At 46.4% G+C, this 12,489-nt stretch overlaps 2 protein-coding genes across 13 annotated transcripts in view; both read left to right on the top strand.

The window, feature by feature from the left end:
• LOC135181611 (ankyrin repeat and sterile alpha motif domain-containing protein 1B-like) overlaps positions 1–459 on the top strand; it is a 58,454-nt gene extending 57,995 nt beyond the window's left edge. The window contains 1 exon segment of the mRNA XM_064154845.1: positions 434–459. Within this exon segment, the coding sequence (XP_064010915.1) occupies positions 434–459 (26 nt within the window).
• A 92-nt stretch (positions 460–551) lies between these two features.
• The window catches only part of ANKS1B (ankyrin repeat and sterile alpha motif domain containing 1B), a 449,942-nt gene continuing 438,004 nt past the window's right edge, over positions 552–12,489 (top strand). For 4 of the 12 annotated variants that reach the window (XM_064154986.1, XM_064154985.1, XM_064154980.1 and 1 more), the window contains exon 1: positions 554–666. In XM_064154986.1, the coding sequence (XP_064011056.1) occupies positions 634–666 (33 nt within the window). In that variant the 5' untranslated portion in view covers positions 554–633. Of the gene's footprint in view, positions 667–12,489 lie in introns of all 12 variants that reach the window. The other 8 variants (XM_064154982.1, XM_064154981.1, XM_064154989.1 and 5 more) reach the window with 3 other exon arrangements.

Here is a 12,489-nt window from a genome sequence, read left to right as displayed (position 1 = left end):
TATAAAATGCTTAGACAGGACAGATGTGAACTCTTAGAAACTCAGTTCCAAACTACTTCACAGTCTATGGAACCTGTTGATCACAGCAGCAAACATGAACCTCATGTGGCATATGGGACACTCGATTTTGTGTGTTTGTAGGGACTTTCCTTTCCTGGCTTAGTTTTGCATCCTTGGGCAGTTGCTATCTCTAGCCCATTTTCAGGGCTAGAAAACAGAGAAAGGGTAAGTATATGTTGTCATTAACCTTATTGAAATGCAAGGTGTCAGGGAGTGCAGAAGTGTGTAGCTCACCTCCAGTTATTCCCATTCTGGAATGAAATGCTGTTATTTCTGAGGGGAGAAATGTGCATGAAGATGACTGTTTAGAAGATAAGGCATGGAATATAACAGGGGCTGGTTAAGATGTAAAGAATGTGCATTTTGTTTTTAGGCATAAATTACCCCTTGGTATTCTAATTATTGACTAATGGTGTGTCTGTTTTTAAAGGTGAAGCTGTGACTGGAGAATTATCAAAGCTCTTAGATGAAATCAAATTGTGCCAAGAAAAGGAATACTCTTTTGAAGATCTCTCTCATACAATATCAGACCATTTTCTGGACAATTTTAGTAAAGTATCAGAGGAAGAACTTATGACCAGTGGAAGCCAAACCAAGCTTAATGTAGTAAGTAAGATGGGATGCAAGACAATATAAAAACCTGATGTCTGCTTTATGTATGGCACATTCAAGAAAGAAATAGTACAAGAATGAGAATAGTGCAAGTGTAACATTTGAAGAGAACAAATATCCTAGCATGTGATACTTACAGAGGTAGGATTTAATGTTCCACTCTTGCTTACAACACCTCGGAATGGCTTCTCATGACACCGCTCATATGACCAAAAAGTTCAGGTTAGCTGTTCTTTTGAGCATGGGGAGTGCAAGGGAAGGCTTTTTGAGCACTTAATTAAAGTGGAGATGATCAAGTATTATTCCAGAGCCTAAATGCTTGCAAAATCTGATCAGAGTTGTCCCCCAAAAGAAGAAGAAGTTAAACATCTTCACTTATGATTCTTACACATTTTATTGCTGTATAGCCTGATGGTATTAAAGACTGAGTCTTTAGTACTGGGCATTTTTGTGGTTGTGATATTCCAGTTGAAAATATGACTTCATTACTACTAATCCTGTGAATAAAGTGCTCTAGGATGCCTTTTCTCTTTCTTTTCCCCCTGTACAGTCTAGCAAAGCTTCTTCCCTCTCCTCTCCTCTCCTCTCCTCTCCTCTCCTCTCCTCTCCTCTCCTCTCCTCTCCTCTCCTCTCCTCTCCTCTCCTCTCCTCTCCTCTCCTCTCCTCTCCTCTCCTCTCCTCTCCTCTCCTCTCCTCTCCTCTCCTCTCCTCTCCTCTCCTCTCCTCTCCTCTCCTCTCCTCTCCTCTCCTCTCCTCTCCTCTCCTCTCCTCTCCTCTCCTCTCCTCTCCTCTCCTCTCCTCTCCTCTCCTCTCCTCTCCTCTCCTCTCCTCTCCTCTCCTCTCCTCTCCTCTCCTCTCCTCTCCTCTCCTCTCCTCTCCTCTCCTCTCCTCTCCTCTCCTCTCCTCTCCTCTCCTCTCCTCTCCTCTCCTCTCCTCTCCTCTCCTCTCCTCTCCTCTCCTCTCCTCTCCTCTCCTCTCCTCTCCTCTCCTCTCCTCTCCTCTCCTCTCCTCTCCTCTCCTCTCCATTCTATGTTATTTTAAAATTGAATTCTCTTCCTCAATCAGTAAAGCAAATGAAATTGCCCTAGGAGCAAAGCACAGAACAGAGGGGGAAATGCTAAATTCTAAATTTCAATTAATGTTGTTGGTAAGTTTAGAAAAAGAAATCTGCCCTTGTGAGTGGATCCAAACCTGCCCAGGACTTTCCTGCTTTAGAGAATTGATTACAACTAGATTACAATTTAGAGAATTGATGTAGACAGAATGAGATTTACAAAGTTGTTTAGCTGCTCTGAAATGAAAGAAATACCTTTTTCAAAGCCCTGCTAGGTGTTTGAATGATTAGACACATGACCCACCTTGAAGTCAGTCTGAATGAGCTACTCATCCTCTTGAAGCATTGTTTTTGCACAGCCTTCTGTATGTAGGTGCTAACCATTTAAATCTGCTCTCAGGAAATGTAATCTGCATAATTCTGTCTACTGAGACTTGAAATCTTTCCAGACCTAAATGAAATACAGTGAGAACAGGAAGTATTCAGACACTAAATCTGTAATTTATATGCAGCAGAAAAATACAAAGGTAAAATTAGGCAATAATTGGTTTGGAGATTTCATCTGTTTGCATATTGAATGAGATGGGGGAACTAATCTGCAGTAATGGGGACTCATTAAAGCATGTTGTGGCTCTTTCCTGTTAGTGCACTTAGCTTTTCTTTCCAAGTAAACTAGAATCAGGGCACAAGCTCCCAAAAGGATGGAGGGCAGTGCACATTTGCCTCGGAGTAAACCCAGCTATATATACAAGGCCAATATGGAGAGAACTCTTTGCCATGATGTGAGGTTTTCCTTCTTGATCTAAAACACCCATTTCAGTTTTAAAAGTATATTCATGTCACTTGGTCTGTTCAGTTGCTACCTGGCTGCTTGGCATCAAAGTAAAAGGACATTGCTCCCATTTTTGACACACTGCCTTTTAGCTCAGGGGAAGTGTTGCCTTCCCATGGTGTGTAGTCTCCCTTTAAATAGTGCAGGGGTGATATGGAAACCCACACACACTGAGAGGAGCCATCAAAGAGTGATCAGGAAGAAGCACAAAAACGAAGGCATATGTTTAGCTCTGGAAATGGTGCAAGGGTGAAATGCAGCCAAACTACTCTGGGGGCAGGACCAGCAACCATGGTGGTGGAACAGTTGTGACAGTGAAGTGATGACTGAAGAAACTTAAATGAATAATTTATGTCTAAGATCTTGTAGAAACAGAGAGAAAGAGGAATGTGCAGACATATATAGATAGGGAGTCAGAAATAGACTCCTTGGATCTGTATTGAAGAGGAGAAGGAAATTTGCAGCTCTTTCTGACTTCAGTTCTCTCCATGGGAATCTTCTGTGAAAATCTCAGTGGGCCAAGTGGGGTCTGCTCTGTTCCCTGCATTCATTCAGCTCACATTCATTGCTGCTGCACTTGCCAAGACCCTGTGGAATCAGGAGCAGTGCAGGAGCATGGTAACACTGGAGGATGGAATCCTTCTGCCTTTTGACAGAATATTGTCTTTTTCTCTTGGGCTGGCAAGTACATCTGGTGTGCTCCTACAAGCAATCAGTTCCTTCAGGTTCAAAGCAGCAGTTTCCCCCTTAACCTTCACTGCTGACTGTGCCACTATCAGCTCTGAAGAGTTGTAAGGGTCAGGCCCCTGTTACAAATGTGTCAAATGATGCCATTTCTTGCACAAATGTTGGTTCTAGATGCAATGACTGGGTGTAGGCTTTGCAAGCTTCTCTTGTGGTCCAGTGATTTGAACAGGTCCAAAACTTACATCATGACACTTCACTATCCTTGGGGAGATTCTGCACAGGATCTGTCAGCTTGGAGCCATCTGCATTTTTAGCATTATGCCCTTTCTCAGAGAAACAGGAGGCCAAGACTGGGGAATTTCTGTTTTGAGTATCAGCTTGTGGGTCAAAAACTTAATCATGTGGAGCAAGGAGCAGCAGGAGCTACCTGCTGAGGGTAACTTGTGTGTAGAAGACAAAGCATCAGACAGCAGAGTGTATTGCACTGCATTTTTTTATACAGCTGGTTCTTTTCAAGAGGGAGAAATCATCTGTGGTACCACTTAGGCTAAATAAGGTTTGGATTGATTCAGAGCTGCAGAAGGGAGCATTGGTCTACCTAGGATCTCCTTTTATTTGAAAGAGTGGAGCTCTCTGGTTTTGCTAAGTGTAAGGGTAGTGGCAGTTCCTACTTTTAAATGCAGCAACTTGGCAGCAAAAGGCTTCACCTGGAAAGTGGAAGAGTGATGTTCAGTTCCCTCTGTGGTGTAAGGGTGCCTTAACACCACTTTTTCAGTCACTAAAATGAAAAGACAGCATCAGCCTGTTGATCCCCTCTGGGTTTTACAATGACTGGAAAAATACCAGCACTTAGGACTTCCTATTCACTACCAAATTCAATTCCTTCTCAGGCCCCAGATGTCTTGTGCTGTTTGCTGCTCAGTGATACAGCACGTGGAGAAGAATACATTCTGTTTTTAAAAGGTGTGGGTTGGAACTGTCTTAGGTCAAGAATAGAACTGAATCCACTCTTCATTTCCTGGGTTATTGGACAATTAGTCATGCAACCACTTAGCAAGTTGTTCTGGTAGGTTTAGTCTAAAGAACTTCCTTCTTTTCATCAATTTTTATGTTGAGAACAGTGCATATTTTATTGCTTAACATGTTTCTGTTGGCCAGGTGTGTGATACATGTGGCATGAAGCATTTAAACCTCCCAGAGATTTATCATAGAATCAACCAGGTTGGAAGAGAACTCCAAGACCATCCAGGCCAAGCTAGCACCCAGCCCTGTCCAGTCAACCAGACCATGGCACTAAGTGCCTCATCCAGGCTTTGCTTCAGCACCTCCAGGGATAGCAACTCCACCTAGCATCCAGCCTAGACCTCCCCCAGCACAACTTGAGACTGTGTCCCCTTGTTCTGTTGCTGCTTGCCTGGCAGAAAAGACCAACCCCACCTGGCTACAGCCTCCCTTCAGGTAGTTGTAGACAGCAACAAGGTTCCCTCCTGAGCCTCCTCTTGTGCAGGCTGCACACCCCCAGTTCCCTCAGCCTCTCCTCACAGGGCTGTGCTCCAGGCCTCTCACCAGCTTTGTTGCCCTTCTATGGACACCTTCCAACAGCTCAACATCTCTCTTGAGTTGAGGAGCCCAATGTATCTAAAGTACCTTAAAGTCAGATTAGAAGCAGAGTTTGCACCACTCTGAGGTTAAGTGAAACTGGAAAAATAAGAAAAGCTTTTTGGATGAAAGAAGTTCTGGAGCCCCCAACACAAGAAGGATATGGAACTGCTGGAGCCAGTTCAGAGGCCAGGAAGATGCTCAGAGGGCTGCAGCAGCTCTGCAACAAGAACAGGGGGCTACAAGAGTTGGGGCTCTGCAGCTTGGAGAAGAGAAGGCTTCAAGAAGATCTTGTAGTAGCCTTCCAGTATCTGAAAGGGGTCTATAGGAGGACTGGAGAGGGACTATTGACAAGGTCTTGTAATGATAGGATGAGGAGTAATGGGTTTAAACTGGCAGAGGGAGATTCAAACTGGATGTCAGGAAGAAGTTCTTTATAGTGAGAGTGGTGAGACACTGTCACAGGTTGCCCAGGGAGGTTGTGGAGCACAGAAGCACAGAATATGATCAAAGATCACAATCTGTGATTCTGTGCTCCACAACTTCCCTGGAGGTGTTCAGTACCAGGTTGGATGAGGCCTTGAGTGACCTGTTCTAGTGGGAGGTGTCCCTGCCAATGGCAGGGGGTTGGAACTGGATGAGCTTTGAGGTCTCTTCTAACCTAAACCATTCAATGATTCTATGAAAATGTTGGGGTTAGTCACCTTAATTCCAAATTGCTAATCAGCTCAGTATTGACTCATATTTCCTGAGGACACAGAAAAACTGAACAGGAAAAGTGAAGAGCAGGATCTTGAGGATCAGAGAGCATGAACACCTGAGAGTGGGAGGGTACAGTGGGGTAGTAAGTAAAGTAAGGACGATAAGAAGGGACCCAAAAGTGTAGATGTGGAACAGATTTGAAGATGAGTCAAAACAGACTCACAGGACACTTCCATTCCAAAAGCTGACAGGGAAAACTGGGAAATTTTGGGGGTTCTGGAAAACCAAACTGTGTTATCTTCCTGAATGTGGAGAGACATTAATGGAGAGGGTGCAAAGTGTAAGTGTTTGTGTGCTGGACAACACAAAGTCAGATGAAAATAAGTTAACAAGCCCTTATTTGAAGTGTGCATTATAAAGAGTGAGCTGAAGAAATTCAAGTTAAAGCAACACTGCAAACTTTATCATTTCAGTGCTTGGTTTTGTAACTCTGGCTGTGTTTCAGTATCCTTCTGCTGTATTGTCACATAGAATGTTAATTCTTTATTTCCCAGTCTACCTTCACTTAAGAGACAGCAGACACCAACCCCTTGGTCATTGTCTCTGCAAGGTTAAAGGTCAGACTGAACATAATTCTGCAAGTGGATTTGTGGGTCATTATGTTGTGATGGTTTGGGTGTTCCTTGCTGCCCCAGACTAGACTCAGTGGCTCTGGAAATTGAATGAAGCTTTCTATTTACAGCTTAGCTCAATGTACAAGCAGAGAGTTACAGTATATACAGTTATAGACAGAACTATACAAGGTAAAAGGTAACACAGAAACACAACAGCCCTCCCAGAAACCTGAGTGCCCAGGAGGGGTTCCCAACCACCCTTCCACCTTCTCCCAGCCCTCTCAACCTTACCCCAGTCCCAAGGAAGAATGGAGGTTCAGCCAGGGGGTTAGGAAGCAAAGTGGATTAGTCAGTGAAATGGCAGAGAGGCTAGAGAGACAAAAAAAATGCAGCTCCTGGCTCCCCAGCAGAAGAAGAACAACTCCCCTGTCTATGTTTGGATTCTTGTTCTTATACCTCTCAGCAAGCCTATGAGTGAATTAGACATCATCCTCCTTCCCTTTCACAGCCTGTGATCTAACCCTTCTCACCAAAACATTGTAGCTAGGCTCAAACTAGCACATATGTCTCTAAGTATCTGGGAGGTAGGTACCAAGGAGAAGGTGCCAGTCTGTTTTCAGGGGTGCCCAGTAATAGTCTCTTCTGCCAGGCAACCAGCAACAGAACAAGGGGACACAGCCTCAAGTTGTGCCAGGGCAGGTCTGGGCTGGATGTTAGGAGGAAGTTGTTGGCAGAGAGAGTGATTGGCATTGGAATGGGCTGCCCAGGGAGGTGGTGGACTTGTAGGTGTTGAAGAAAAGCCTGGATGAGGCACTTAGTGCCATGATCTACTTGATTGGACATGGCTGGGTGCTAGGTTGGCCTGGATGATCTTGGAGTTCTCTTCCAACCTGGTTGATTCTGTGATGCTATGACAAGGAACAACAGGTATAAGCAGGAACAGGAGGTTCCACCTCAACATGAGGAGAAACTACTTTACTGTGAGCAGGCTGCCCAGGGAGGTTGTGGAGTCTTCTCTGGAAACTTTCCAGACTGGTCTAAGCATGTTCCTGTGTGACCTGCCAGAGGTCATCCTGCTTTGGCAGGAGGATTGGATTTGATGATCTCCAGAGGTTCCTTCCGACCCCTGACACTCTATGACTCTGTGCTACTTTAGCGCTCTGAAAGGGCATTTATACACCCAGACATCATTTGAGTTGGCATTGCCTGCTTTTATGAAGTGCTTTTATACTGGGTGGGATTGATGATTGATTGAGAGATTTTTTACTCTCAGTTCCTGGCTGATTTGTTGTTGCTGTTGCTGTTGCATTTAGGCCATTGTGACTTGAAGTCACTCTTTAGTTTCCCTGTTTCTGTAAAGACAAGAAGAGCACTGATAGCTACAGCAGAGGTGACTGGGGGGGAATTTATCATAGAATCATACAATGGTTTAGGTTGGAAGGGACCTCAAAGATCATCCAGTTCCAACCCCCTGACACAGGCAGGGACACCTCCCACCAGAACAGGTCACTCGAGGCCTCATCCAGCCTGGCCTTGAACACCTCCAGGGAGGTGATCAAAGATCACTTTCTGTGCTTCTGTGCTCCACAACCTCCCTGGGCAACCTGTGCCAGTGTCTCACCACCCTCACTGCAAACAACTTCTTCCTAACATCCAGTTTAAATCTCCCTTATGCCAGTTTAAAGCCATTACTTGTCATCCTGTCATTACAGGACCTTGTAACTAGTCCCTCCTCAGCCTTCCTGTAGCCCCCTTCAGATACTGGAAGGCCACTATAAGGTCTCCTCAAATCCTTCTCTTCTCCAGACTGAAGAGCCCCAACTCTTGCAGCCTGCCCTCATAGCAGAGCTTCTGCAGCCCTCTGAGCATCTTTGTGGCCCTCCTCTGGACTGGCTCAAGCAATTCCATGTTCCTCTTGCGTTGGGGGCTCCAGGACTGCAGGTGGGGTGTGAGGAGAGCAGAGCCAAGGGGCAGAATCCCCTCCCTTGCCCTGCTGCCCACACTGCTCCTGCTGCAGCCCAGCACAGGGTTGCTGTCTGGGCTGCACTAACACTGCAGGCTCTTGTGGAGCTTTTCATCACCCCAGACCCCCAGGTTCTTTTCCTCAGGGCTGCTGTCAGCCATTTGCCACCCAGCCTGGATTTGTGCTTGGAATTGCCCCCACCCAGGTGCAGGACCTTACGCTTGGCCTTCAGTATTGTTCAGTGCTTTTCTACATTTGCTTCAGCTTTTCTGTGTTTGCTACATGCAGAACCTTCACTTCAGCTAACTGAGATTTCATTGTTCAGCAAGGCAGAAGAGGAGCTGTGCTTTAAAAACACGTTCCAGAACATGAGGGGTGGAAAGTCCTTGACTTTAACAGCAGCTTAGGTGTTTCCTCTTGAAATACGAAGCCGTCTTGGGTGTGATTGTCAGCAAAATCAGCTTCTGACAATGATTTAGAGTAGTTTCAGTGTCTTTAACAGTGTCATTTAAACAAAAAATGTTTATTTTCCAATAGATGGCAGTCTGGCTCAGTGATACCAAGAACAAAAGCAGCCATTTTATATCAGAGCTTTCCAACTTCTTCTCTCTCTCTTTGTTTCTGTCCCGTTGCTGCGTTAAAGCCGTGCGCAGGTAACGCAGCTGGCAGCACGAATCGCTTTAAACCAAGCCTTGTAATTCAACAAGGGGAGAAGTCGTGGGGTAGAATGGCATGGGGCTAAAGTACAAACTAAAGCACCAGAGCTAGATTTAGGGGGGTGTTGTAACAGAGAGTGCGTATGCAAAGGGTCTGTGTGGATACAGGAGCGAGCAACAAAACTCAAGCCTGCAAGGCAAGGATGCAGAAGAATTAAGTGTGTCAGTGTTATAGAGGGGGGTGAGTTTGGGGTGAGCGTGTCCAGAGAAGGGCGACGAGGCTGGGGAGAGGCCTTGAGCACAGCCCTACGAGGAGAGGCTGAGGGAGCTGGGATTGGTTAGCCTGGAGAAGAAGAGGCTCAGGGGTGACCTTATTGCTGTCTACAACTACCTGTGGGGAGGTTGTGGCCAGGAGGAGGTTGCTCTCTTCTCTCAGGTGGCCAGCACCAGAACGAGAGGACACAGCCTCAGGCTACACCAGGGGAGATTTAGGCTGGAGGTGAGGAGAAAGTTCTTCCCTGAGAGAGTCATTGGACACTGGAATGGGCTGCCCGGGGAGGTGGTGGAGTCGCCGTCCCTGGGGCTGTTCAAGGCAGGATTGGACGTGGCACTTGGTGCCATGGTCTGGCCTTGAGCTCTGTGGTAAAGGGTTGGACTTGATGATCTGTGAGGTCTCTTCCAACCCTGATAATACTGTGATACTGTGATACTGTGATAACGAGGCTGATGTACAGGTTATCAAATGATTTGTTAGTATATACAAAGAGAGCTTTCCCCCAGACTTGTATGCAACTACCCCACACCAACCCTGTGATGCGGTTGGTGAAACTCTTGTGCAGGATGTCTGTGTACAGCCAAGTGAAGCAGCTTGGTAAAGGGTTTGGAAACGTTTCTGGTCAGAGCCTTGCCGCTGGTCAAGTTGTGAAATGCCTTTAGCAGCTGGAATCGAGAGGGTTCAAGGACTCCCTAGCTGGAGGGCTCAGTGTCTGTGTTCCCAAAGCACACCCAGTGAAAGCCACGGGGCTGGTTTCACACGGAGCTTAGAGTTCAATTCCAACTGGGGTGCGCTGTCTGAGGAGGTCTCACGGGCACCAGGGAGGTCTTCTGTGGCTCTCAGGATGTGGTCGGGTGGTCAGCAGCCACCGGGGCACAGCAGGGTTCCAGGTCTGCGGCTGGAGCAGTGCAATGGAGTCTGTGTGCAGCAGGGAGGCAGCCCCCGGGCTGGCACGGCAGGCCGGAGCGGTGGCAGGGCGGAACGCGTGGTTAGGTCGTGTGCTGGCTCAGTGCGAGGTGCGGGGGGACAGAGCAGCACCTAAAGCAGCCAGAGGCAGCAGCCCCGGGCAGCAGGCAGGGAGAGCTGAGAGCAGTGAGCAGCTTGGTTACCTGGATTGGCCTGGTTAGCAGAGGTGGGCCGAGAGGGGCCAACAACTTCCTCCTAACATCCAGCCTAGACCTGCCCTGGCACAACTTGAGGCTGTGTCCCCTTGTTCTGTTGCTGCTTGCCTGGGAATAGAACAAGGGCACACATGAAAAACACACATATAAAAATGTATACATATCTCAAGTTGTGCCAGGGGAGGCCTAGGCTGGATGTTAGGAGGAAGTTGTTGGCAGAGAGAGTGATTGGCAATGGAATGGGCTGCCCAGGGAGGTGGTGGAGGCACCGTCCCTGGAGGTGTTCAAGCAAAGACTGGATGAGGCACTTAGTGCCATGGTCTGGTTCATTGACTAGGGCTGGGTGCTAGGTTGGCCTGGCTGATCTTGGAGGTCTCTTCCAACCTGCTTGATTCTATGATTCTATGAAATATGATTAGAAGTAACCAAATATGCTGGTGTAAAATGTTAGTATCTTGGTCAGATGTGGTAACCTGTAACAGTATCACACTTGCAGGAGAGAGTGAGACCAAATTCCACATGCCAATGGTGGTGAGCTAGCCAGAAGCATAGACAATAGCTGATTAATGAGGCCACATTAAAAACACATTCAGGAACAATTTTGGTTACTTATTCATTAGGGAATAGTAAGACAATCAGTCCTGATTCTCTCCAAGGAGAGAAGCAGATTAAGATTTAAATTATTTGATCTATTAGCATTTATTGAATTTGCTAATGCAGGCTTTGCTGTATTTTGCAGGTGGTTATGGTGCATAGAAAAGAGGATTGTACTAAGAGCCAGTGTTTGGAGTTTTGTTGCTTTAATTTCCCTCTTGTAATGATGATTTATGTAATGCCTAATGTTACCATTGCAAAAAAATGATGTACTGAGTTACTCCTGAACTCAGACACATAGTTCTGACTCTTATTTTGCAAGCATATAATTACTCTTACTTCTGTTGCAAGTGAAAACATGAAGGTCACTTCTCCCAGGCTGTGTAAGCCTCACTGTTTAAGATTCCCTTGTTGCAAAGGGTCTACTCACCCCCTGGAGATTATATAACTTTGAAAAATCGATTTTAGAAGTCACCACCCAACTAAAACCCCTCTGTTAGTCCCTGCTTCTAATGCACACAGTGGTGTTTCCCACTGAGCAGAGCTGTTGTTGCTGTTATATTTGTCATTAGAGGTTTGTAGTGTGACATACAGTACCAAGCATCTCCTTGGTCCATATAGGATGATATTACTTTCATTACACAGTAAGCACATGAAATTCAATAAGGACAAGTGCAGGGTCCTGCATGTGGGGAAGAATAACAGCAGGCACCAGTACAGGTTGGGAGCTGCCCTGCTGGAAAGCAGATCCATGCTGGTGGACAGCAAGACCTACATGGGCCAGCAAATGTGCCCTTGTGGCCAAGACAGCCAATGGCATCCTGAAGTACATCAGGAAAAATATGGGCAGCAGGGCTACAGAGGTTCTTCTTCCCCTCTACTCTGCCCTTGTGAGACCACACCTGGAATACTGTGTCAAGTTTTGGGTGTCCCAGTTGAAGAGAGACAGGGACCTGCTGGAGAGAGTCCAGCAGAGAGCCACGAGGATGACTGGGGGACTTGAGCACTCATCTCCCCTGTGAAGAGAGACTGAGGGAGTTGAGGCTGTTTAGTCTGGAGAAGAGAAGACTGAGAGGAGATCTGATCATTGTCTATAAGTGTCTGAGGGGTGGGTGTCAAGTGGATGAGGCCAATCTCTTTTTCGTGGTCAGCAGCAGTAAGACAGAGCAACAAGTGCAAACTGGAACACAGAAGGTTTCACCTCAACGTGAGGAGAAACACAGTGAGGATGGTGGAGCCCTGGAGCAGGCTGCCCAGAGAGGTTGTGGAGTCTCCTCCTCTGCAGACTTTCCAAACCTGCCTGGGTGCATTCCTGTGTGGACTCCCCTAGGTGATCCTGCTTTGGCAGGGAGGTTGGACTTGATGATCTCTGGAGATCCCTTACAGCCTCTAAAGTTCTGTTCTGTGATTCTGTGCCATCCAGTCCCAGGCATGCACTTGGTCAGTGGAGAATAATACACTTGCTAGAAGCTACTTTACAAAGGAATTGCCCAATTCCATTTAAACAAAGGAGCAGAGGGAAATGTGCTTATTTCATGCAAATTTATGTCTCTTCTGTTATGTATTTTACCTAGCTAAGGGAATTTCAGGTATCTTCAATGTCTTGTTTCCTAATCTGTGCTCTGTGGTTATTAAAGTAGGTTATTTTTCATATCTATAGGGTATGCTATGCTTCAGTAGAGTGTTGTAAAGAATTCTGTGTTAGAGGGATCCTAACAGCA

Source organism: Pogoniulus pusillus, chromosome 15 (genome assembly GCF_015220805.1).
Source record: "Pogoniulus pusillus isolate bPogPus1 chromosome 15, bPogPus1.pri, whole genome shotgun sequence".
Lineage (NCBI taxonomy): Eukaryota > Metazoa > Chordata > Aves > Piciformes > Lybiidae > Pogoniulus > Pogoniulus pusillus.
The sequence above is the reverse complement of the archived record's forward strand: the minus strand, read 5'-3'. Positions and strand labels throughout refer to the sequence as shown.